At 45.1% G+C, this 22,467-nt stretch overlaps 1 protein-coding gene across 4 annotated transcripts in view; it reads left to right on the top strand.

Moving 5' to 3' along the window:
• The first annotated feature begins 2,983 nt into the window (after positions 1-2,983).
• The window catches only part of vps13a (vacuolar protein sorting 13 homolog A), a 397,184-nt gene continuing 377,700 nt past the window's right edge, over positions 2,984-22,467 (top strand). For 2 of the 4 annotated variants that reach the window (XM_069930495.1, XM_069930497.1), the window contains exon 1: positions 2,985-3,261. In XM_069930495.1, the coding sequence (XP_069786596.1) occupies positions 3,162-3,261 (100 nt within the window). In that variant the 5' untranslated portion in view covers positions 2,985-3,161. Of the gene's footprint in view, positions 3,262-22,467 lie in introns of all 4 variants that reach the window. The other 2 variants (XM_069930496.1, XM_069930500.1) reach the window with 2 other exon arrangements.

Genomic DNA, 22,467 nt, shown 5'->3' with positions numbered 1-22,467 from the left:
ACTCATTGCTTTACGCTCATTCTCAAAAAACCGAGACTGAAAGTCTCCACAAAACACCTTCAACACTGCCGGATAGCAAAAAGTAGACTTATAACCTTTACACCACAAAACTTCTTTAACTGGATTAAATCGACACCGACGCTGAATAACCTCTTGACTCAAATCAGGATAGAAAAAAACTCTACTATTCTGAATCTTGCGTTTTGCACTGCTAGACGAAGTATCGTTTCTCTGTCCAAATAATTCAAACATCGAATTATCACGGGTCTCGGTGGTTGACCAGGCAGAGGTCTTCTTCTTAAGGCTCTATGAGCTCTTTCCAATACCAGACCTCCAGAGAAAAATTCCTGCCCAGTATTTGTGGAATCCATTCGGTAAAAAAACAAAAAGGATCTTGTTCTTCCATACCTTTTGGCAAAAAAAACCAATCTTCACATTATTCCTTCTACTTTGATTCTCCAAATAATCTACTTTCCTCTCTAACTCCCTCTCACGTTCTCGCAATCCTTTAACGGATTTTTCCACCTCCAACACTTTTTCTGTATTAGAAGCCACTTGTTGTTGACATTTCAAAAAAGCAGCCTGAAATTGTTTAAAATCCTCACAAGATGCTTCCACAAGTATTTTAACTGTATCCAGTTCCAAACTGAGCCTCTGAGACATTTCATTTAGCATAGGCTGAATGATAAGGCTTAGCTGTTTAGCTCAGCCCTGCTTTCTCTTGCATAGTGGCAGAACCAGGTAACTGCAGCTCCTGCTGCATCTCAACAACAGGCAGTTTAACAGTTTTACTGCGGGTCTGGACTCCCAGCGACAGCACCCCGACTTCCTCAGGGGCCGACGCTGTTCTCCCCCCGCAACCCGTTGTTGCTTCAAAAACTCACAAAAAAGACCAAATTATTCAGATTTGAGTATATCCTGGGGTATTTCAAGCAATGAAGTAATCTTCTTGCGTGCTTCCTCCGTTAAAGTCGGCAGGCTGCCAGAATCAGGATTCACACCAGGGGCACATGCACCTTCCTCCTGAGAATGGGTAATTCCAGCGATGTCCTTCTCCTGGTGAATAGTAGTCATTTTTTCAGCTCCCACAGGCAATCTCTGCGGTTTAGGCTTGAAAGAAAGCAAACCTAAAGTTGTAGCAGACTGTTTGTTTAGGCTCTAAATCTTCAACATTTCGAAAATGTAGTTTCTTCTGTACTTGAGGTTTAATCTTTTTACCATTAATAGCCATAACAATTCCTTGATACTTTAAACTAAGTTTAAAACAATTTAAACCTGAAAACAAAGAGTTAAAAACGGGTTCTTAAAAGTCTGGCCAGAGAGGTGGAGATTACATGTCTAGACTCTACGCCATCTTGCCCCCCCCCCTCTTGAGTTTTTAAAAAAAATATTTTCCTGGGATCTGAGGATCAGTCATTGATAATCAATCTCCAATTACCCAGGAGAAAGTGCTGGTGAATTGCCACCACTCTTAATGAAGACAGACCAAAGGTGCTGCCCTTGACATAAAAAAACCCCTACATTTATCCTTCTGAATCCGGTAGAAGTTTGCCCTTGAGTTTCAGTTCGCCAGTCACAAGCATCTCCAACCTTGTCATATTGCACTATCACAAGGTGCTTTCAGGTGGCCAGAATACCCGAATGTAAAGCCACCGAAAATACCCGAATGTGGCTGTTGGGAGGCCACCTGAAAGGGGAGAACCCGGCCCCGAGGAGGACTCTTTGGGGAGGTGTATTCTCCAGCTCGGAGCGCTCCCCCTAGGCACCTGAAAGCAGCAAGGCAAAGCGGCTAACAGCTTTCTGGTGCCTAGCAGCGGGCGGGCTGCTGACAGCCACCCTCCCCACTGCCGACACCTACCCTCCCTGCTACCTGACACCTATGGGGCTGGGGCAGCCAGCGTGGGACTTCGGGCCCCTGACGTCCCGCACTGGCCGCTCCAGCCCTGTAGGTCCCGCCCCGGCCACAATTTGGTGTCAGCTTATAGAGAACGAGGAAGGCTTGTTAGTCGCAGTTAATCTTTCATATTGATTTTTGCATTCTGGAGAGAGTTCGGCATGAGCATCTCTCAACCTTAAACCTGATAAACCGAATCCCACAGAAATTCTGACATAAATTATCATTGATCAAGAGCAAAGGATACATCAATGGGGAGCAATGCGCAGAGATATTGTCGCCCTGAAAACAAATCAACAACTGTTTTGTGGATGACAATTCAAGTTTATTCCATTATTTTCATGTAGTGCTGCTGCAAGATGCTCCATAAACAAGTCCACGTTCAGGTGATAGAAAGGCGTCTTCCCGCGGCCACCTGAACGTCCCAGCTGTACTCCGCCTCCAACCCACCCATCCCCAGCCGCCTCTGCCGGCGCATTATCCGTGTCCGACCACCTAAAAGCAGCTCCAGCCCACAAAAGGAAGGCACAGCAGTGAGCGCTTGCACTTCCCAAGCTCCAGAGATCGGGCTCCAAGACTGACCTCGAGTGCTTTGCCTGCATGACATTTGCACGGTCTGTCTGCCAGTCACTCGGATTGCCTCAAAACACGAGTTCCTCCAGCATTTTGGTGTTTTTACTGCAATCACTGTCGACTTTCGTGTTGCACCCAGTTCTTTCTTCAAGATTGCAGTTTCTCCGCCAGTCCCGAAGATGTACTCTTATGCTAATTATAAATTACCACTTAAATTGCTAAACATATGCGAGAAAGAATAGAGTTGTCGGGGCACAAGGAATTTAAGAAGGGAAAGGGAGGTTTGTTCCAATCTGGATCCGATAAACTGAAAGGGTTATGTTACTGGCAAGCAGATTGATGACGTACCGCCACATTTGATACATCCAGCTCTCTTCGACAAAGATGCATCGAACCTTTCACCCCAGCTGCCCGCCTCCTCGGGCGCTCCACGCGACCGGGCGAGCTCACGGGAAGGCGCGGCCCCTTGAGGCGTCGACCGGCGGACGCGCGCGCGCGCGCCATCCCTGTCCAACCCCACCAATCGACGTGGTGCTTCTGGGGCTGGTGTCATGAGCATGAGCTGACGCAGTTCGCGCGGTCTCCGGCCCAGTGGGTGGTCGTTTTCTTTTGAATCATTAAGTTTCGTTTGCTCGTCACTGGCGCTGAGAAGAGGCGGCGGCTCGGAGAGGGCCTGGGATGGTGACCGGGGAAAATGGTGTTCGAGTCTTTGGTGGTCGACGTTTTGAATCGCTTCCTGGGGGATTACGTCGTGAACTTGGACTCCTCGCAGTTGCAGTTAGGAATCTGGGGAGGTGAAGTTCAGTTTGTTAACATGTTATCAGTTGAAATGGTTTGGAGCTCCCCTCCACGAATTACTGGTGGTGTGGATCCGGGCTCCCTCGGGTGGGAGTGACCCACCAGGATTCTGCAGTAAATTGCACCAACAGATCATTGCTTTGTAATTCACCAATTCTGATAAATGCCAGTTTCTTCCCTGTAAATGACATGGTTTGTTTTGCAAGTGGTGGGTAACAATTTAGCAAATTGTATATATTTTACCGCCACACAGCGTTGCATTAAGATTACTTTCGCTTTTAGGTATGGCATTTGTTGTTCCCCACCCCCCCCCCCCCCCCAATAACCGCCTTTTATCATATTCGATACTGTAAAATGTGCTATACTTGTGTGGCCGGTTCTTTATACGAGCAGCATTTGCATATGATATTTGTGTCTCCAAGGTACGATCAATCAACAACATCGTCCGTGTTTGTGTACTGTACTTGCAGGGCAAAAGTGGAAACAAGTCCGAGATGGAAAATTATTTAATAAAGACAAGGGAACACAATTTTGATTTCGGGTTGCAAAGTTGATATTATGGTGAATGACGGTACCACTTCTCTGTCATGTTTCATTTTTGTCAATCCCACGCCGGGAGTAAGCCCTTTTTCCCCTGTCATTTGCCCTGCCGGGGGTAGGAAGCCGTTTGTGCTGTTTCCACTGGGCCACCTTTAACCTCGACACGGTCTGCTTTTCTGAAGAACACCACCTGGCCCTGAGGATTGGAGAGTCTGCCTTGGAATGGATGGGAGTTGTCCTTTTTCTATTGATGCCGGGGATATGAGGAGGACGAGAGGTTGTCAATCCCTGGCGTGATTTGATGTTATTTGACACTGGCGTGCTGATGTTTTCCTTTTTCACTGAATCCTTAACTGGTTAATTGCCCCAGGAAGATGCCAGTGGAAAAGGAGTTTCTGCTTCGCCTCTCACTATAGCCCCTTTAACACTAGCACCTTGTCCCAAGAATTGGCAGCTAATTTACTGGTCCAGTGTGAAAGTGAGTCAAATCAAGCTGGTGATTGATGGCCTTGACCCTTATTCACATTGCTGATCCCTGGTGTGGTGATGAACCCAGTGTGAAAAGGACAAGTTGTACCGAGGGAAAAAAATGTTCAAGGTAGACTCTCCTATCCCTGGGGATGACATGGTCATTGTGAAAACAGGTCGTGTCTTGGTTAAAAATGGCCCAGTGTGAACAGCAGAAACAGCTTATTTAACCAGGACACTGAATGGCCAATTTACTGGGATGCCAGGGTGAAAAGGACGCCAGTAATCTTTGAAGGGGTTTTAATTGAAATATTGACTATTTATTTCTCTCATTTTAGTGGTTTAACCTGCTGATTTCATTAGCAGATTGTGTTTGGCATCCACAGATTTGAGACTGGTTGAAGCAAGACAAAAATCCACGTGGGTGTGAAAATGCTTTGCAAGAAGTTGAATGACCTTTTCATCAGATGTAATAAAAACAGCTAGTTTTTATTTACATTTTTTCATCAACCAATCAGAACTCAATCACATGATCCAATTGCTTTCAACCTTCAGGAATCTACTACAGAACAGAAATGGGCTCTTTAGAACATAGAACGCCTCAGTACAGGTCCTTCAGCCCTCAATGAGCAGAACCATTTATTCCTTTTTTTAAAAAAAAGTACTTAACCCTCTATTTTACTTCCATCCATGTGCTTGTGTAAGAGCCTCTTAAATGCCCCTAATGTTTCAGCCTCCACCACCATCCTTAGCAAGGCACTCCAAGCACCCAAAAATCTGTGTATTTAAAAAAAAACTTACCCCTGATATCTCCCTAAACTTTCCTGCCTTTACTTAGTACATTTGTCCTCTGTTTGCTATTCATGCCCTGAGGGAGGTGGGGAGGGGGGAATAAAAGTGCCTCTGATAATCTATGTAAACCTCCATTTAAAGTCTCCTCTCATCCTTCTTCACTCCAAAGAGAAAGGTCCCAGCTCTGCCAACCTTGCCTTATAAGACGTTTTTCCAACCAGGCAACATCCTGGTAAATCTCCTCTGCTCCCTCTCTATAGCTTCCACTTCCTTCCAAAAATGAGGTGTCCTGAACTGAGCACAGTACTCCAAATGTGGTCTCACCAGAGATTTGTAGAGTTGCAACATGACCTCTCTTGAAATCAATCCCCCTATTAATGAAGCCCAGCATCCAATAGACCTTCTTAACTATCCTATCAACCTGAGTGGTGACTTTGAGGGATTCCTGGACCCTCTGTTCATCCACATTCTGAAGTAACTGACTATTAATCCTGTAACTCACCTTTTGGATTATCCTTCCAAAATGTATCACCTCTCACTGTTCTGGCTTGAATTCCATCTGCCATTTTTCTGACAAACTCTGCACCCTATCGAGATCCTTTTTTAACCTACGACAACCTTCAGCACCATCCACGACTCCTCCAATCTTCGATTTACCAATCCTTCCATTCTTCATCTAGGTCCTTTATAAAAATCACAAAGAGCAGGGTCCCAGAACAGATCCCTACAGAACTCCACTAGTCACTGACCTCCAGGCAGAATACTTTCCTTCCTCTACTACTCTCTGCTTTCTACATGAAAGCCAATTTTGTATCCACACAGCCAGGGTTCCATGGAGTGCATGCCTAATAACTTTCTGACTCTCAGAGGGGATATTGTCAAATGCCTTACTAAAATCAATATAGACCACATTTACTGCCCTATCCTCATCAAATTCTTTTGTTACTCCTCAAAAAACTCAGTTAGGCTCGTGAAGCACGACATTCCCTTTACAAAGCAATGCTGACTATCCTTGAGTAGACTGGACTTTTCCAAATGGACCCTCTCCAATAGTATGCACACCACTGATGTAATACTCACTGGTCTATAGTTCTCAGGATTCTCCCTATTACCTTTTGAAAACAAGGACTACATTTGCAATTCACCAATCCTCTGGCACCTCCCCTGTGGCTAAAGAAGGCTCAAAGATCCAAGCCATCTCAGCTATCTCTTCCCTCACTTCCCACAGCAACCTGGGGTATATTGCATCTGGCCCCAGGGACTTCTCAATCTTAATGTTGCTCAGAAGATCCAGCACTTCCTCTTCCTTCATCTCATCATTGTCCAGCAGACAAGTCTGTTCTATTGCCACCTCACACCGAACCACGTCCTTTTCTCTTGTGAATACTGAATCAAAGAATTAATTTAGAACCTCCCAACCTCCTCTGCATCTACGTGCATGCTGCCTCCTTTATCCTTTAGCGGTCCCACCTTTATTCTTGTCATCCTTCTGTTCTTCACATCTTGGGGTTCTTCTTAATCTGACATGCTGAGGCTGCCTCATGCCCCCATTGAACTCTGAAGTCCTTTCTTCAGCTTCTTCTTCGCTTCCATATACTTTTCTTGAGCCATTTCTGTTTCCTGCTTCCGATAGCTAATCTATGCTTCCTTCTTCCTTTTGACAAGGTGCGTTGCCTGTTTCATCAGCCATAGTTCCCTTTTCCTGTCATCTTTTCTCTGTCCCAGTGGGATAAAGCTATCTGGAACCCAGCACAAGTGGTCCTTGAACTTCTTCCACATTAGTTCTGGGCTTTCAAACTTGAACATCTGTCTCCACTTTACACTTGAAAGTTCCTTCCTCATCCCTTCCCCAATTAAACACTTTCCCATTTTGTCTGCTTTTATCCTTCTCCATAGCTATGCTGAAGCTGAGGGAGTTGTTGTCACTCTCACCAAAATGTTCCCCCACCAAGAGGTCCACCACTTGACTAGGTTCATTATCCAGAATTAGATCTAGTATAACCTTTCCTCTTATTGGCTGGTCCACATACTGTGTCAAGAATCCTTTTTAAACGCATCTGACAAATTCAACCCCATTTATCCCTATTGCAGTTTGGAAGTTCCAGTCAATACAAGAGAAATGAAAGTCCCCCTAAACAACAATCCTGTATTTTCCTGCACCATTTGAAAATCTGTCCTGAAGGCTAGGTCCCCAAATACTCCTAGTATGGTGATTGCTCCTTTCCCATTTCTGACTTCCATCTATCCTGTCACAGTAGAAACTCCCTCTTCAGAGTCCTCCCTTTCTATAGCTGTGATACTATCCCCTCCCTCCCACCCCACCTCCCATCCTATTCTTTTTAAAACACCTAATCCCTGGTACCTGCATCAGCCAATCCTGCCCTTGCTCCATCCAAGTTTCTGTTACAGCCACAACATCGTAGTTCTATGTACTGATCCATGCTCTAAGTTCATCTCCTTTATTCCTAATACTCATAGAGTTGAAATAGACATGTTTCATACCCTCTGACTACATTTATGTTTCATCCTCCACCTGTCCTTCCTCACAAATTCAGATGACATCGGATGACATAGTGTTGTGCTTTTTGACCTTCTGCCCTAATATCTGCACTCACGTTCTGGTTCCCAACCCCCCCCCCCCCCCCCACTTCCAACTAGTTTAAACCCGTCCCCAACAGCTCCAGCAAACCTGCTGTTAGGATCTTGGTCTTTCTTCCAGTTCAGATGCAGCCTGTCCTTTTTGTACAGGTCAAACCTTCCCCAGAAGAGATCCCAATGATCCACAAATTTGAACCCCTGTACCAAATCTTCAGTCACTATTTCCTATTCCTACCCTCTCTGGCATGTGGCGCAGGCAGCAATTCTGAGAATACCATCCCTGAGGTCCTGCTTTTAAACTTCTTTCTTAACTCTCTATATTCCCTTTTCAAGACCTCATCTCTACCCCTATCAGTGCCATGTGGACTATCCCTAATCAGTCCCTAACTATCCAAATACTTGTATATCTGATCTCTTGGACCCCCTTCCAATAACTTACCAAGTATATCTAATCTAATGTTCACTCCTCTGGGCTGCAATTGATGATGTTGTAGTCTGTAACAAGAACAGCTTTTGAGAATGGGAATGTGGTTACTGGTATGCAAAAAGAGCTGCAGTTCGAAATAGTTAAATTGGGCAATGAGGGCACTCTGTGAAGAAATATTTAATAACTGATCATTTCTATCCATTCACAGGATTTTTTTGTTATTGGGTAAGATCAGTATTTCGTATTTTTCAGATTTTATTATCAGAGTACATGCATGACATTACATACAAACCTGAGACTTTTTCCTGCGGACACGGCAGAATTGGTAGTGCAAAAAAAACCTGTAAACAATGTAAACAAAGAACTGTAAACAGATAACATATGTAAACAAACTGCAATACAGAGAACAAAAAGAAAATAAAGTGCACAAGTAAGAGTCCTTAAATGTCATTGAGGAGTCTGATGGTGGAGGGATAGTAGCTGTTTCTGAACCAGGTGCTGAGAGTCTTGCACCTATACCTCTTTCCTGATGGCAGCAGTGAGAACAGGGTGTGTGCTGGGTGGTGGGTATCCTTTATAATCCAATCTTAATTGGTATCCAAATTGCAAGGTTTCTATACCAAATTTACACCTAAATTGAGAGGCTCTAGCCTATTTTGAAGAGAAGTTGAGAATTGAGAATATTGGAATCAAGTCGATAGTCCAAACCCCTGGGATGTTAGTTAATAATTTGACAACTAACATTCTGTTTTATCTACTCTTGACAGTTCAGCAAATGCCCACCATTCAAACAAAATCAGTGATTTATCACATTTAGAAATGTGGAGCAATCTTGTTGAAGTCAGCTTTTGAGCATGCCCCAGAGGGTTATTGAGGACATAAAATACACTTAAATAATCTGCTAACAGCAGGCTTTATCATTGATGTGCTTTGGCAGTAGGCACACTTGTTTATCTGTTAATGCAAAATAAAATATTGATTCATTCAGGGATTCTCAGCCTTGTACACTGAGATTCATTTATTTCTCAATGCTCCCTAAGGCGCTTTCATTTATTGTGTATGTTCTATTCTTCGTCCTTTCCAAGGTACATCACTTATCAGGATTCCAACTGCTATTGCTCTGCCTATCTAGCATATAGAGCGATGTCATCCTGTATTCTACAACGATCTGTGTCGTGCACTTTGTTACTTGTCAACTTTTCTTGTCGCCTACATACTAGCTAATCAAATCTTCTACCTTTGTTTTATTCAATAACAATTTGAATACAAACAGCAAGAGATTGGTACTTGATCACACAAATGTCTTTTTGCCATGACCTTTGCCTCTATTACCCAGTTAATTTTGGATCTAATTTACCAAGTTAGTCTGTATGCCAGAGACGAACCCTTTGGACCAGTTGCCACATGTGGGACTTTGTCAAAGACTTTGAGTCTACGTAAATTATATTAACCACTCTACCACACTGCCCTCATTAATGCACTTTGATACTCTTTGAAAAGTTCAGTCAAGTAGTCAGACAAGATATTTCCTCTAACAAAACCGTTCTGACTATCTTTGATTAATCTATACTTTTCCAAGTACAAACTAATCCTGTCCCTCAGAATTTTTCCCAATAACATTGCTACAACTGATTTTAGATTTACATGCCTTGCTGCCTTTCTTAACTAACTTTATCACTCTTGTCCTTCAGTCATCTGCTACCTCACCTATGACCAGCAAAAATTTAAAAAATAACACTCGGCCCCAGCAATTTCCTGCTTTTCCTCCCATAACGGCCTGAGATATATCAAACCTAGGAGATGAGTGAATAGGCAAAAAGGTGAAAGGAAGATATGGAAAACAAATTAATATTTCAATTATCTGAGGCTACAAAATGTTGTGATGCAGCCAATATGATAGTGAAATAGAACACAAGAGGAAATGTTAACTGCCAGGTTGTTACTTTGTAAACACCATGCTAATTACAGGATATCTAAAGGGAAGTTGTAAGACAGCAAAATATTTTGTCAGCAAATGAAAGGGAGGAAGGAAAGAATCAAAAGTTAAATTTTGTACTGGAGGCAGAGGGCATAGGTGGAAAGTTAAATGTGCACTTTGCCCCCCAAAAAATGCTGCTGGAATTTCACAGAAGGAAAGAACAACTGAGATCTTGGATGAGCTAAATTGATAGTGGAGGTTGTACTTGGTGGATCAATCAGCTGATTCATATCAGATTAGTTTCAAGATAGTTATGGGTAAGGATAATCTTGGGTCTTGTGAAAAAAAATACTCAATTGGAGGAGGGTAAATTTTGATATCACTTTACAGGAACAGGGTGAATAACTGGGAGTAGCTGTAATTGGGCAGAAACATAACTGACATTTTGGAGTTGTTCAAGGACCAACTAATTAAAGTTTAGGACTAGAATGTTCCAATGAAAAGGAAGGATAAAGATGGCAAGGTAAGAGAAGCTTGGATGACAAGAGAGGTCATTATCTTATGTCAGGAGGAAAAAGGAGGCATGTGCAAAATTCAGGAAGCTACAATCTGCTGGGTCTCTGGAGGAATATGAAGGTTGCAGGAAAGAGCTCAAGCAGGGCATTAGGATGTCAAGAAAATACCACAGTATTTTATACTTCCATGGAAACCAAGTGGATTATAAAGAAGAGGATATGCTGTTAATGGTAGGGGTTATAACAGTATTGACATGAAGAGGAATCTGGGGGGGACCAGGTCCATAGCTAATTGAAAGTAACCATACACGCAAGATAGGATGATAAATAGGGTGCAGTGTATGCTTGGCTTCATTGGATTAGGGATTGAGTATAAAAGTAAGGAGGTTGTGTTTCTGCCCTTGGAATGGTTTGTGCAATTCTGGTTGCCTCATTTTACAAGAAGGATATGGAGCTTTTGGAAAGAGTACAAATGAGGTTTAGCAGATGTTGCCTAGTTTACAGTGTATGAATTATGGGGAGAGATTGGACAAACTTGAGTTGCTTTCTCTGGAGCATAGGAGGCTGAGTGGCGAACTTGAATAAGTATATAAATCGAGAAGCATTGATAGAGTGGACAGTCCAGTATACTAATGGTGGGAGGAAAATCTAATGCAATATCATAAATGGATGACTACATCAGAAAAGGCTAGCTCTGATAAAGAGAGAAAGGAATGTTATAAAGAGTTATTGAATTTGATTGTCGATGAAGGAGATGATTGTTGACTTCAGAAGGAACTTGGGAGTTTTCATCGAGGGTTTAGAGGTGGAGAGGTCAAGAGCTTCAAATTCCTAGGGTCATCATCTCCGAGGATCTGATCTGGAGCCTCCTTGTGGATGCAATAACAAAGAAGGCTCGCCAGTGGCTATACTTTGTGAGATGTTGGAGGAGATTCAGTATGTGTTGGGCACTACCAGTTGCCCCAATAATCACAAAGACAAAGAATGAGGGGAACGATAGGCTTTATTACACACAAGAATTGCTGGCCCGGGTCCAAGCTAGGGAAGTGCAGGGAAGGAAGAGGTGACTCGACCTTTATGGCCTGACTCACAGGAGTCTAGGTGAGGATGTCATCAGGAGGGCGGGCCAGCCCGTGCCTATACAGGCTAGGACATACAATAAACCAAATCATTACATTCACTCCCTCTTTTTAAATAGAGACCACCGGGAACATTAATGAGAAAGGGAGAGAAAGAAGAAGAAAAAAATGGGAAAAGGGAAAACTCTCTCTGACTAGAGGTTCAGTCGCACCGGCGACTTCCTCCTGCTGAACCAACGGGGGGGGGGGGGGGGGGGCGAGCGACGTGTCCGTGCACTGCTCCTTGGGGGAAGGCAGTCACGGGAGAGGCCAGGGTGGGAATAGTTTAGGTTGGGTTGATGATGGGGGACTCCCAAGGGGATAGGTGGTCCGATGTCTCCCGGGGGGCTGACTCCCAGGGGGAAGAGCCAGATCGGGAGCCAGGCGGCTCGGACTCCAGGATTGTGCTTCTGTGTATTGTGATTAGATCCGTAGGCTGGTCGGCAGCAGGCAGGGCCTTTTTGGGGTTTCTGGCCCTCGCCAGGTCTCAGATCGGTATAGTGTCCTCGTGGCCATCAGGGTACCTCATGAACGCGTATTAGGGGTTGGCGTGAATGAGGTGCACCAGTGGATCCGTCTTATGGCCCCTGATGTGCTTCTATAGCAGGACCGGCCCTGGGCTTGCCAACCAAGGAGGGATGGAGGAACCGTTCATCGATCTCCTAGGGAAAGCAAAGAGGAGTTCATGCGGGCTGGTGTTAATAGTAGTGCACAGCAGCGATCGGATGGCGTGGAGCATCTCAGGCAAAATGTCCTCCCAGTGAGGACATTGGCATGTTTCTGGACCTCAGGGCCAGGAGCACTGCCTTCCAGGTGGTGGTGTTCTCCCTTTCCAGCTGGCCATTACCTCTGGGGTTATAGCTGGTGGTCCAGCTGGTAGCTATGCCTCTGGCTGGGAAGTACTGTTGCAGTTCTTCACTCATGAACAAGGACCCCGGTCGCTGTGAATGTAGTCAGGGTACCTGATCAGAGTGAAGATGCTGTGCAGCGCCTTGATAACCATCGTCGAGGTCATATCCGGGCAGGGAATCGCAAAGGGGAACCTGGAGAACTCGTCCACTGCTGTCAGGAAGTAGGCATTCCTATTTGAGGTGGGAAGGGGGCCCTTGAAATCGACACTGAGTCATGTGGCATTAATGAGGTGTACCTTTTCTGGCCGGTAGAACTGTGGCTTACATTCCACGCAGATCTGGCAGCGTCTGGTCGTGGACTTGACATCTACAGAGTATGGAAGGTTCTGAGTCTTGACGAAGTGGTACAATCTCGTGACTCTGGGGTGGCACACATTGTCATGTAGGGCTTGGAGACAGTTGAGATGCGCACTGGCACACGTCCCCCGGGATAAGGCATCTGGGGGATCATTGAGTTTACCTGGCCGATACAAGATGTCATAATTATAGGTGGATAGCTTGATCCTCCACCTAAGAATCTTGTCATTTTTGATTTTACTGCTCTGTTTTGTATTGAACGTGAAGACCACAGCCCTCTGGTCTGTCAGCAAGGTTTACCCTGCTGGCCAGGTAATGTCGTCAGTGGCGCACCGCCTCAGCAATCGCTTGTGCCTCCTTCTTGACGGAGGAGTGTCGTACTTCGGGACCGTGCAGGGTGTATGGAAAAAAATGCAACTGGCCTGTCTGCCTGGTTAAGTGTGGCAGCTAGTGCAAAGTTGGAGGCATCACTTTCCACCTGGAATGGGATGGATTCATCCATGGCATGCATCGTGGCCTTTGCAATGTCTCCTCAGATCTGGTGAAATGCAGCTTGGGCTTCTGCTGATAACTGGAAGATTGTGGACCTAATTGGGGGTGGGCTTTATCAGCGTAATTGGGCACCCATTGTGCATAATAGGAAAACAGCCCCAGGCACCTCTTCAGTGCCTTTAGGGTGTTTTGGACTGGCAGCTCCATTAGTGGTTGCATACGGTCAGGATCTGGGGCAATGACACCATGTGCCACGACATATCCGAGAAGGGCCAGGCGATCTGTATTGAACACGCACTTGTCCTTATTGAATGTCAAATTGAGGTACTTGGCCGTACGTAGGAACATTGCGAGGTTAGCATCGTGATCTTGTTGGTTGTGGCTGCAGATGGTGACATTGTCAATATATAGGAACGCCGCTGTCAGTTTGTTCTCCTCCATCATCCGATCTATAACCCTCTGAAAAGCAGAGACACCATTAGTAACTCTGAAAGGCACCTGCAGGAAGTGAAACAGTTTGTCTTCGGCCTCTAATCCCATGTCGATTCGGTTGCTCGGGCGTAGGTGCTAGTTGATGGTTGGCCGACTTGAGGTCAATGTTTGAAAAGAATGTATTGTGCGACCTTGTTGACCAAGTCGGTTATCCGGGGTAGCAGGTATGCGTCCAATTGGGTGAAGTGGTTGATGGTTTGACTATAGTCAGTCACCATCCAGGGCTTGTCTGACCACGAGGACCTGCGCCCTCCAGGTGCTGGAGCTAGGGGCTATGATCCCCTCCGCCAAGAGTCGCTGAACATAGGCCCGGATGAACCCCATATCTTCAGTGCTATAGCACCTACTCTTTGTGGTGATCAGTTTACAGTCTGGGGTGAAGTTTGCAAATAGTGACGGAGGGGCCACCCGCAGGGTGGTGAGGCTGCAGGATGGTACCAGAGACTGCATGCTTGGTCGGGGAGTGGGATCCGTAAGCTGGGGTCGTGAACGGTGAGTGGCGGTTGGGGGCCCCCGAACTCCATCGTCACACTCCTGAACTGACTCTGGAAGTCGAGGTCCAGGAGGATCTGCGCACAGAGCTGAGGCATGATCAAGAATACGAAATCATTCCCCCCTCCCCCACCACCGTCAGAGTCGTTACACCGTACCCCCGGATGCAAGTCTGCTGGTCCTTCGCCGTCATTGATTACAATCCGGTCATCGGCCAGACGGGAAGGGAGAGTCTGCAGACCACCTCGGGGTGGATAAAGCTTTCGGTGCTGCCGCTGTCAGAGGCAGTTCGTCTTGCACCCATTCACCTCGATCTGCATCATGAAGTTCGTGATCAGGTGAGGGCTGGGTTGATTCAGGGTGACTGATGCCAGGACAGGTTCCTTATCGTCGTCATCAGTGGGGAGGCTCGACGCCCAAGATGGTGGCATCCATGTTGACCACGCTGTCCTCATCGAAGAGGAAGGTGGAAGTGGTGTCGTCAAGGGCAGAAATGACATCATCGATGAGGTATGCCGCGGCGTAGAGGAAGGGGGTGGTAGCGAATAAGATGGAGCCCCCTTGCCGCGCACGCGGTCGGGACCAGAAGTTCTTTGGTTGCACACGCCGTGCTGCTCCTGGATAGGGCACTGATCCTACAAACTTTCTGGTAGTGGCCCTTCTTCCCGCAGCCCGAGCATGTAGCTCCTTTCGTGGGCAGAGGCGTTGTGAGTGTCTAGCCTCTCCGCAGAAGTTGCATCTTGATGATGCCGGTGTCACTGCAGCCGTGGTCGTGTCGGTCGCCCCAATGCTGATTCCTAAGATGGCGGCCCTCACGGCGGTGCGTATGTGGTAAGGCCCACTTCTGCCTGCGATCGACTCCGCATGGCTCTGGGCGGAATCTAAGATTCTGGCCAGTTGGATTGCCCTTTTTAGTGGGAGTTGCTCCTCCTTGAGGAGACGTTGTCGGATATAATCCAACCTCAACCCTGACACACAAGCTTCCCGGACCATGTCTTCCACGCACTGGGCCCCCGATATTGGGGCCATAGGGTTCCCCAAACAGTCTTTTCCCAGTGTGACCAGGGATTGAACAAACTTTTCAACCGTCTCACCAGGCTGCTGTTTTCTGGACGCCAGCAGGTAACGAGAGTAGACTTCATTAACCTTGGGCTTGTATAGCGCCCAAAGATCAGCCATTGCCTTAGTGTAGGTCGTGCTGCTTCTGATGGCCTGGAAAGCCCTCTGGCCAACTCTTGCCTGTCGGACTTTCAGCCTTTTCTTGTCTGAATCGACCACTCCAGTGGCGGCCTCGAGGAAGTTGTTGAAGCAGTTCACCCATGATGAAGCAGTTCACCCACTCTTCAAAGAGTTCTGATGCACTCAAGTCTTGGGGGATCTACCTCTAGCCGATTGGGGCGCATCAATTTCTCCATTACTGGAGATATTAAAAAATTGTGTGTAATAAATTGTTGGGCACTATCAGTTGCCCTAATAGTCACAAAGACAAAGACTGAGGGGAACGATAGGCTTTATTACACACAAGACTTGCTGGCCCAGGTCCAAGCTAGAGAAGTGCAGGGAAGGAAGAGGTGACTCGACCTTTATGGCCTGGGTTACGGGAAGAGTCCAAGGAGGAGTCTAGAAAAGGATGTCATCAGGAGGGTGGGCCAGCCCGTGCTTGTACTGGCTGGTACATACAATAAACTATATCATTACATTATGGTACCGAAAACTTGTGAACTTCTACATGTGTACCGTGGAGAGCATTCTGCCTGGTTGCATCACTGCCTAGTATGGAAATGCCAACGCTCAGGACAAGAATAAACTCCAGAGGGTTGTTAATTCAGCTTGCGACATCATAGGCACCAGACCACTCCATCAAGCAGTGTCTTAAAAAAGTAGCCTCTATCCTCAAAGATCCCCACTACCCAGGTCATGTCCTCATCACTCTGCTACCATCGGGGGAAAAAGGTACAAAGACAGCTTCTTCCCCTTTGGAGTCAGATTCCAGAATAATCAATGAACCAAAGACACTGCCTTACTTTTCGTGCACTTTATTTTTTTATATAGTAATGATGTAAGATGGTTATAATATGAATGTTTGCACTATAACGCTGCCGCAACACATCGAATTTCATGACTTGTTCATAACAATAAATTCTGATTCTGATAATTTGAGTCTGGAAAGCTGCTGTGTGTTCATCTGGGATTCAAGGTATAATTCTTTAAGTTCGCTTTGGGCTTTGTAACAATGTGGGATAGGGCATTAAAGAGACAAGGAATAGAAAACTCTTAGTCACTCCTGCTGACTGAATGTAGGTACTCTGCAAAGTAATTAGATTTGGTTTCTCTTATAGAATAGTCCATATTATGAACGTTAATTATGGTACATCATCAGATTGGAAGAAATACAAATTAATTTATGGCTTCACCTGGTAACACTATTTGGGTAACTGTATAGTGAGGAGAGAAAAGGTGAAAATATGGCTTTTGTTACCTGTGGTTCTTTAGAAAGTGCCTTGGAGTCAGAACTGCTTAATGGAGTCAGAAGAGCAGACCAGCAAATCAGCAATGAGCAGATCTTGTGAAATGCTGAAAGGGGAGAGGAAGATGTTTAAACTAGAAGTCTTGTTGAAGGTGGCAAAGGATGGCCCATTGAATGCAGAGGCTGATGAGGTGAGAGCAGAGATGTGAGAAATGGATGAGATTTATTGGCAGAGGAAAAACCACTGTTCTGGTAGATGGAAGCTGTTCACTGGGGCTTGTGTGAAAAATCACATCATAATAAATACATAAGTGGTGGAAATGTGAAAATGGAATGGAATCCTGACAGGATGTAGGATGGGATAAATTATAGTCAAGGTATTTGTGAGGACTTGTGGATGTTTGTGGTTGCCCATCCAGTGAGAAGATGGAAAGATCCAGAAAGGGAAGAACTAGAAATGGACCGTGTATAGGTAAAAGAAGGATTTTTTTAAAAAATCATGACATTTTCAAGTTTTATGAGTATTGAAACTGCACCAATGAAATCAGTTTGGGGGTAAGGAGGCAAATGACCCTGAATAGTTCTGAAACAAATACAATTTGATGTGCCCCACAAAAAGACATACATAGCTTGGACAAAGTGAGTATTTTTTTTTAGACATATTACAACAGTAACAGGCCATTTCAGCCCACGAGCCCATGCCATCCAATTACACCCAAGACTTGAAGCAGAAATTGTTTGATGTGAGGATGAGGTTCAGCCAGATGAATGAACGTGTGGATGGAGGAAGCAGCATTTTCCTTGCACTTCATTCTAATGTACAACATACCCTCTGCCACTTTGGAAAAGCCAAACACTGATTGAGTGATTGCTTTGCAGAAGTCCTGTGTATTGCAACCCTTGGCTTCTTTTACCTACTAGTTTAACTCTCCATTTATCTGCTGCTCTGATTTATCTGACAGGACCTCTTACAGTGTTAATGATAAACTTGACAAACACTATCTTGTCATCTGTATTGGCACCTTGCAGATTTGATACTTAAAACTCAAGATCAAGCCTGAATGAAGAACTTTCCCCTCAGGTTCCCCCTAAATCTTTTCCCTTTTGGCTTAAAGCTATGAACTCTCGTATTTATATTGCCCAACTTAAGTGGAAAAACCCTACTCCTATTCACTGTGTTTATACCTCTCATAATCTTGTAAACCTCTATCAAATCTCCCCTCATTCTTCTTCACTCCAAGGAATAAAGTCCTAACCTGTTTAATTTCCCTGTAACTAAACTCTGAAGGCCTGGGAACATCCTAGAAAATCTTCTCTTCACTCTTTCAACCTTGTTGATATCCTTCCTGTAGTTGGGTGATGAGAACGGCACACAATATTCCAAATTTGGCCTTACCAATGTCTAAAGAACTTCAAGATAATATCCCAATTTTTATACTCAATACTTTGATTTCTAAAGGCTAAGATGCCAACATCTTTCTTTACAATCCTGTCCACCTGCAACGCCATTCTCCCAGTTGGTCCAGATCCCTCTGCAAACTTGGAAAATCTTCCTTGCTATCCACAACAACGTCTCCTATCTTTGTGTCATTCTAATTCAATTTATCACATCTTCGTCCAAATCATTGATATAGACAACAAACAACAATGGTCTCAACACACATCCCCGAGGCACACCACTGGTCATAGGCCTCCAGTCTGAGAATCAGCCATCCACTACCACTTTCTGTTTTCTCCAACACATCCAATTTCAAATCCAGTTTACAACCTCTCCATGGATACCTAGTCTTTTAACCTTTTGAACTAAACTCTCATGTGAGACCTTGTCAAAGGCTTTACTAAAGCCCATGTAGACAACATTCTCACCCTTTCCTTCATCTATCTTTTTGGTAACCTTCTTGAAAAACTCCTCAGGATTTGTTAAATACAACCTACCATGCACAGCCATGCTGACTGTCGTTAATCAGCCCATGGCTGTCCAAATACCTATATATCCTATGTCTTTGAACTCTTTCCAATAATTTACCTCCTACTGACATCAGGCTCCCCAGCCTATAATTACTTAGTTTATCTTTGGAGCCTTTTTTAAACAATGGGACAACATGAGCTACCCTCCAATCCTCTGGCACTTGTTGCTAAGGGCATTTTAAATATATCTGCCAGGGCCCCTGCAATTTCTACATTAGTCTCCCTAAAGAACGTAGCTCGGGCAGCGAGCGGGGAGAGAGCAGCAGCATAACGCGGGTGAGTGTGAAGAGTATGAGGAGAGAACGTGGCTCGAAGAACGTGGGGGCCCAGTGGGGACAAGGAGAGTCTGAACCTGCCAAGCAATAGGGCAGAGGGACCCAGACACTGAGTTCAATGGCCCGGGTGGAAGGAGGAGGAGGAGAGAAGTGAGCTGGTGCCGAGGAGAAGGTGGTGCCAGAGGAAGAGAAGCTGAGGAGATGCTAGGGAGCAGCTGAACCTGAGCATCAGCAAGAGCCAGGCCTGAGGGAGGAGCAGGTGATGGGAAGCCCCCAGCAGCCAAGCTGGTGCAGAGGGACCAGATGATGGGAGGCAGCCCAACGGCAGATGGAGGTAGACAAGGACGCGGAGGAGTCCAGCGGGGTGAGCCTCTTTTTGTTGTATTGCGGGATCAGTGGCTGTCTTTGTTACCTATAATCCCCCGCACACATGGAACTGCTCTGCGTTGCTCCATAAAAAGGCCTTATGTTTTGTGTAGATCTGTACTGCTGCAATTTTAATTCTATAATCCAGAATAATCTGAATACTAACAAGTGCCCAGTCCCAAGGGATATCTGATAAGCACCTGTACACTGAAATCTCATCCTTAATAGTGGATTCTGCAATCTTACCAACCACTTTCTTCTTTGGCTTGGCTTCGCAGACGAAGATTTATGGAGGGGGTAAATGTCCACGTCACCACTAATATTAGGCTAAATGGCCTATAATTTCCTAACTTTTGCCTCTGTCCCTTCTTAAAGAGTGGAATGATGGAGTGACATGTGCAATTTTCCAGTCGTCAGGTACCATTCCCGACTAGCGATTCATGAAAGATCATAACTTAGGGGTTCACAATCTCTTCAGCTACCTTCTTTAGTATCTCATGTGCAGTACATCCAGTCGACACTCATCTTTCCAAGCACCTTTCTCTTGGTAATACCAATTACACACACTTCTGCCTTTACTTTCTTGAATTTGTGGCTTGTCATGGGTGCCTTCCACAGTAAAGACTGGTGCAAATGCCTATTCATTTCATATGCTTTTTTTTTGTTCCCCATTGCTTCTTCTGGGTCATTTTCCAGCAATCCATTGTCCACTCATCTCTCTTTCACTCTACATATCTGAAAACTTGGTATTCTCTTTTGTTATTGACCAGCTTTCTTCCGTATTTCATTTTTTCTCCCCTTTTTTATTGCCTTTTTTAAAAACTACTCATTCCTCCATCTTCCTGCTAATATGTGCAATACTGTATGCCCTCTCTTTTTTTATGTAGTCTGTGACTTCCTACTTCTTCCATGGTAGCATCATTCCTTGTGTATGCGACATGTTCTTTGGGTAGTGATCTCAGGATTGCTTCCAGTGCCACATGCTGGAGAGTTTTGAAATAGGAGGATAAGGCAGCTTAACATATGGGGTCATGGTGTAGTAGGGAGGGCTTCAGGTTTCTAGATCACTGGGCTCTGTTCCGGGGAAGGTGAGATCTGTACCGATGGGATGGATTGCATTTGAACTGGAAGGGGATTAATATCCTTGTAGGTAGGTTTGTTAGTCTCATCTTGATGGGTTTAAACTAGATTTGCAGGGGGAGGGGAAACAGAATGTTAGAGCAGTTAGAAGGAGGACTGCATGTACAGACAGAAAACAGGCTTGTACTTGATATAAATTTTCTTAGGTGTATTTATTTAATGCAAGGAGTATTGTTAGAAAGGGTGACTATCTTAGGGTATGGATGACACGAGGGATAATGAGGGATGCTATTAATGAGACTTGGTTGCAGGAGGGGCAGGACTGACACCTTAATGTTCTGGGGTTCCATTGCTTCAGATGTGATAAAGGTGGAGGAGTGGCATTGCTAGTCAGGGAAAATATCTCAGCTGTGTGAAGTTAAGACAGCCAGGAGGGTTTGTCCAGAGACCATATGGGGAGTTGAGGAATGGGAAAGATGAGACCACACTGGTAGGGTTGTATTATAGACTACCCAATACTCAGAGAGAATAGGAGGAGCAAATCTGTGGAGAGGTGGCAGACCAATGTCAGAAGCAGAAAGTTGTGATAGGAGATGGATGGCTTGGAGTTTGTCAAATGTGTTCAGGAAAGTTTTCTAAATCAATATATAGTGATTCCAACGAGAGAGGATACAGTACTTGATCTCCTATTAGCGAACAAGAAAGGTCAGGTGACAGATGTATGTGTAGGTGAGCATTTTGGGTCCAGTGACTATAATGTCATTAGCTTGAAGTTAATTATGGAAAAAGATGTCTGGTCCTCGTGTTGGGATTCTAAATTGGAGGAAGGCAATTTTTTGGGAAATGAGAAAGGATTATTATGATCCATAAATAAAATTTTCAAAAAAAAAGAGAAAGGATCTAGGAAGAGTGGATTGGGTTTGTTGTTTTCTGGAAAGGGTACGTTCAGTAAGTGGACAGCCTTCAAAGGTGAACATCTGAGAGTGAAGAGTTTGCATGTTCCTGTTATGAATAAAGGCAAAGTTAATAGGCACAGGGAACCCTGGTTTTCAAGGAATATTTATAGCAAGTGCAGGTGTTTATCCTTTTATCCAAGAACTTTGGGACCAGACACTTCTCAGGATTTGAATTATGGAATTAAAATGGTGGTGGTATAGATTCGCACAAAACATAAGCCCTTTTTATGGAGTAATGTCGTTTAATGAGCAATGGCCGTCTTTGTTACCTATAATTCCCCCATGCAATTGGAAGCTCTCTGGGAAACAGAGTGGTTCCAGCTGTGTGAGGGATTATGGTTAACAAAGATGACTATTGATCCTGCATTAAAACAAGGGGCTCACCCCTCTGGGCTCCACTGTGCCCTTGTCTGCTTCCTTCTGGCCTGGCTTGGCTGCCGTTAGGCTGCTTCCCATCATCCGGTCTCTCTGCACCAGCTTGGCTACCGGGGAGGCTTCCCATCATCTGCTCCTCCATGGGCCTGGCTCTTGCTGCTGCTCAGGTTTGACCACTTCCTTGCCATCCCTTGACTTCGCACCACCTTCTCCTCAGCGCTGGTTCACTTCTCTCCTCCTTCCACCTAGGCCATGTATCTGGGCCCCTCTGCCCTCTGTCCCTAACGGGTCGGGAGGCTCTGACTCTCCTTGACCCCGCTGGGCCTCGCTGAATTCTGCTCACCCACCCAAGTTGCATTCTCTCCTCCCTCTCTCCCTACTCACCCACCAAGAGTTATACCCGATCCTTGTTCTCTCCTTTCTCTCTCTAGAACACCTGAAAATATACAGTACATGCAGTCAAAAATGTTCGGTTTTTGGAATCCCAGATAAAGGAATAAAGACCTGTACAGTGTACTTGAAAGCACAAGTCAAAATAGATCAAAGTCAGCATGATTTCCTTTAGGGGAGATCTTCTCTGACAAATCTTTTGGAGTTCTTTGAGGAAGTATTGAGCAGGACAAACAATGGAGAATCAATAGATATTATTGACTTA

The sequence above is a fragment of the Narcine bancroftii genome, chromosome 1 (assembly GCF_036971445.1).
Source record: "Narcine bancroftii isolate sNarBan1 chromosome 1, sNarBan1.hap1, whole genome shotgun sequence".
Lineage (NCBI taxonomy): Eukaryota > Metazoa > Chordata > Chondrichthyes > Torpediniformes > Narcinidae > Narcine > Narcine bancroftii.
The sequence above is the reverse complement of the archived record's forward strand: the minus strand, read 5'-3'. Positions and strand labels throughout refer to the sequence as shown.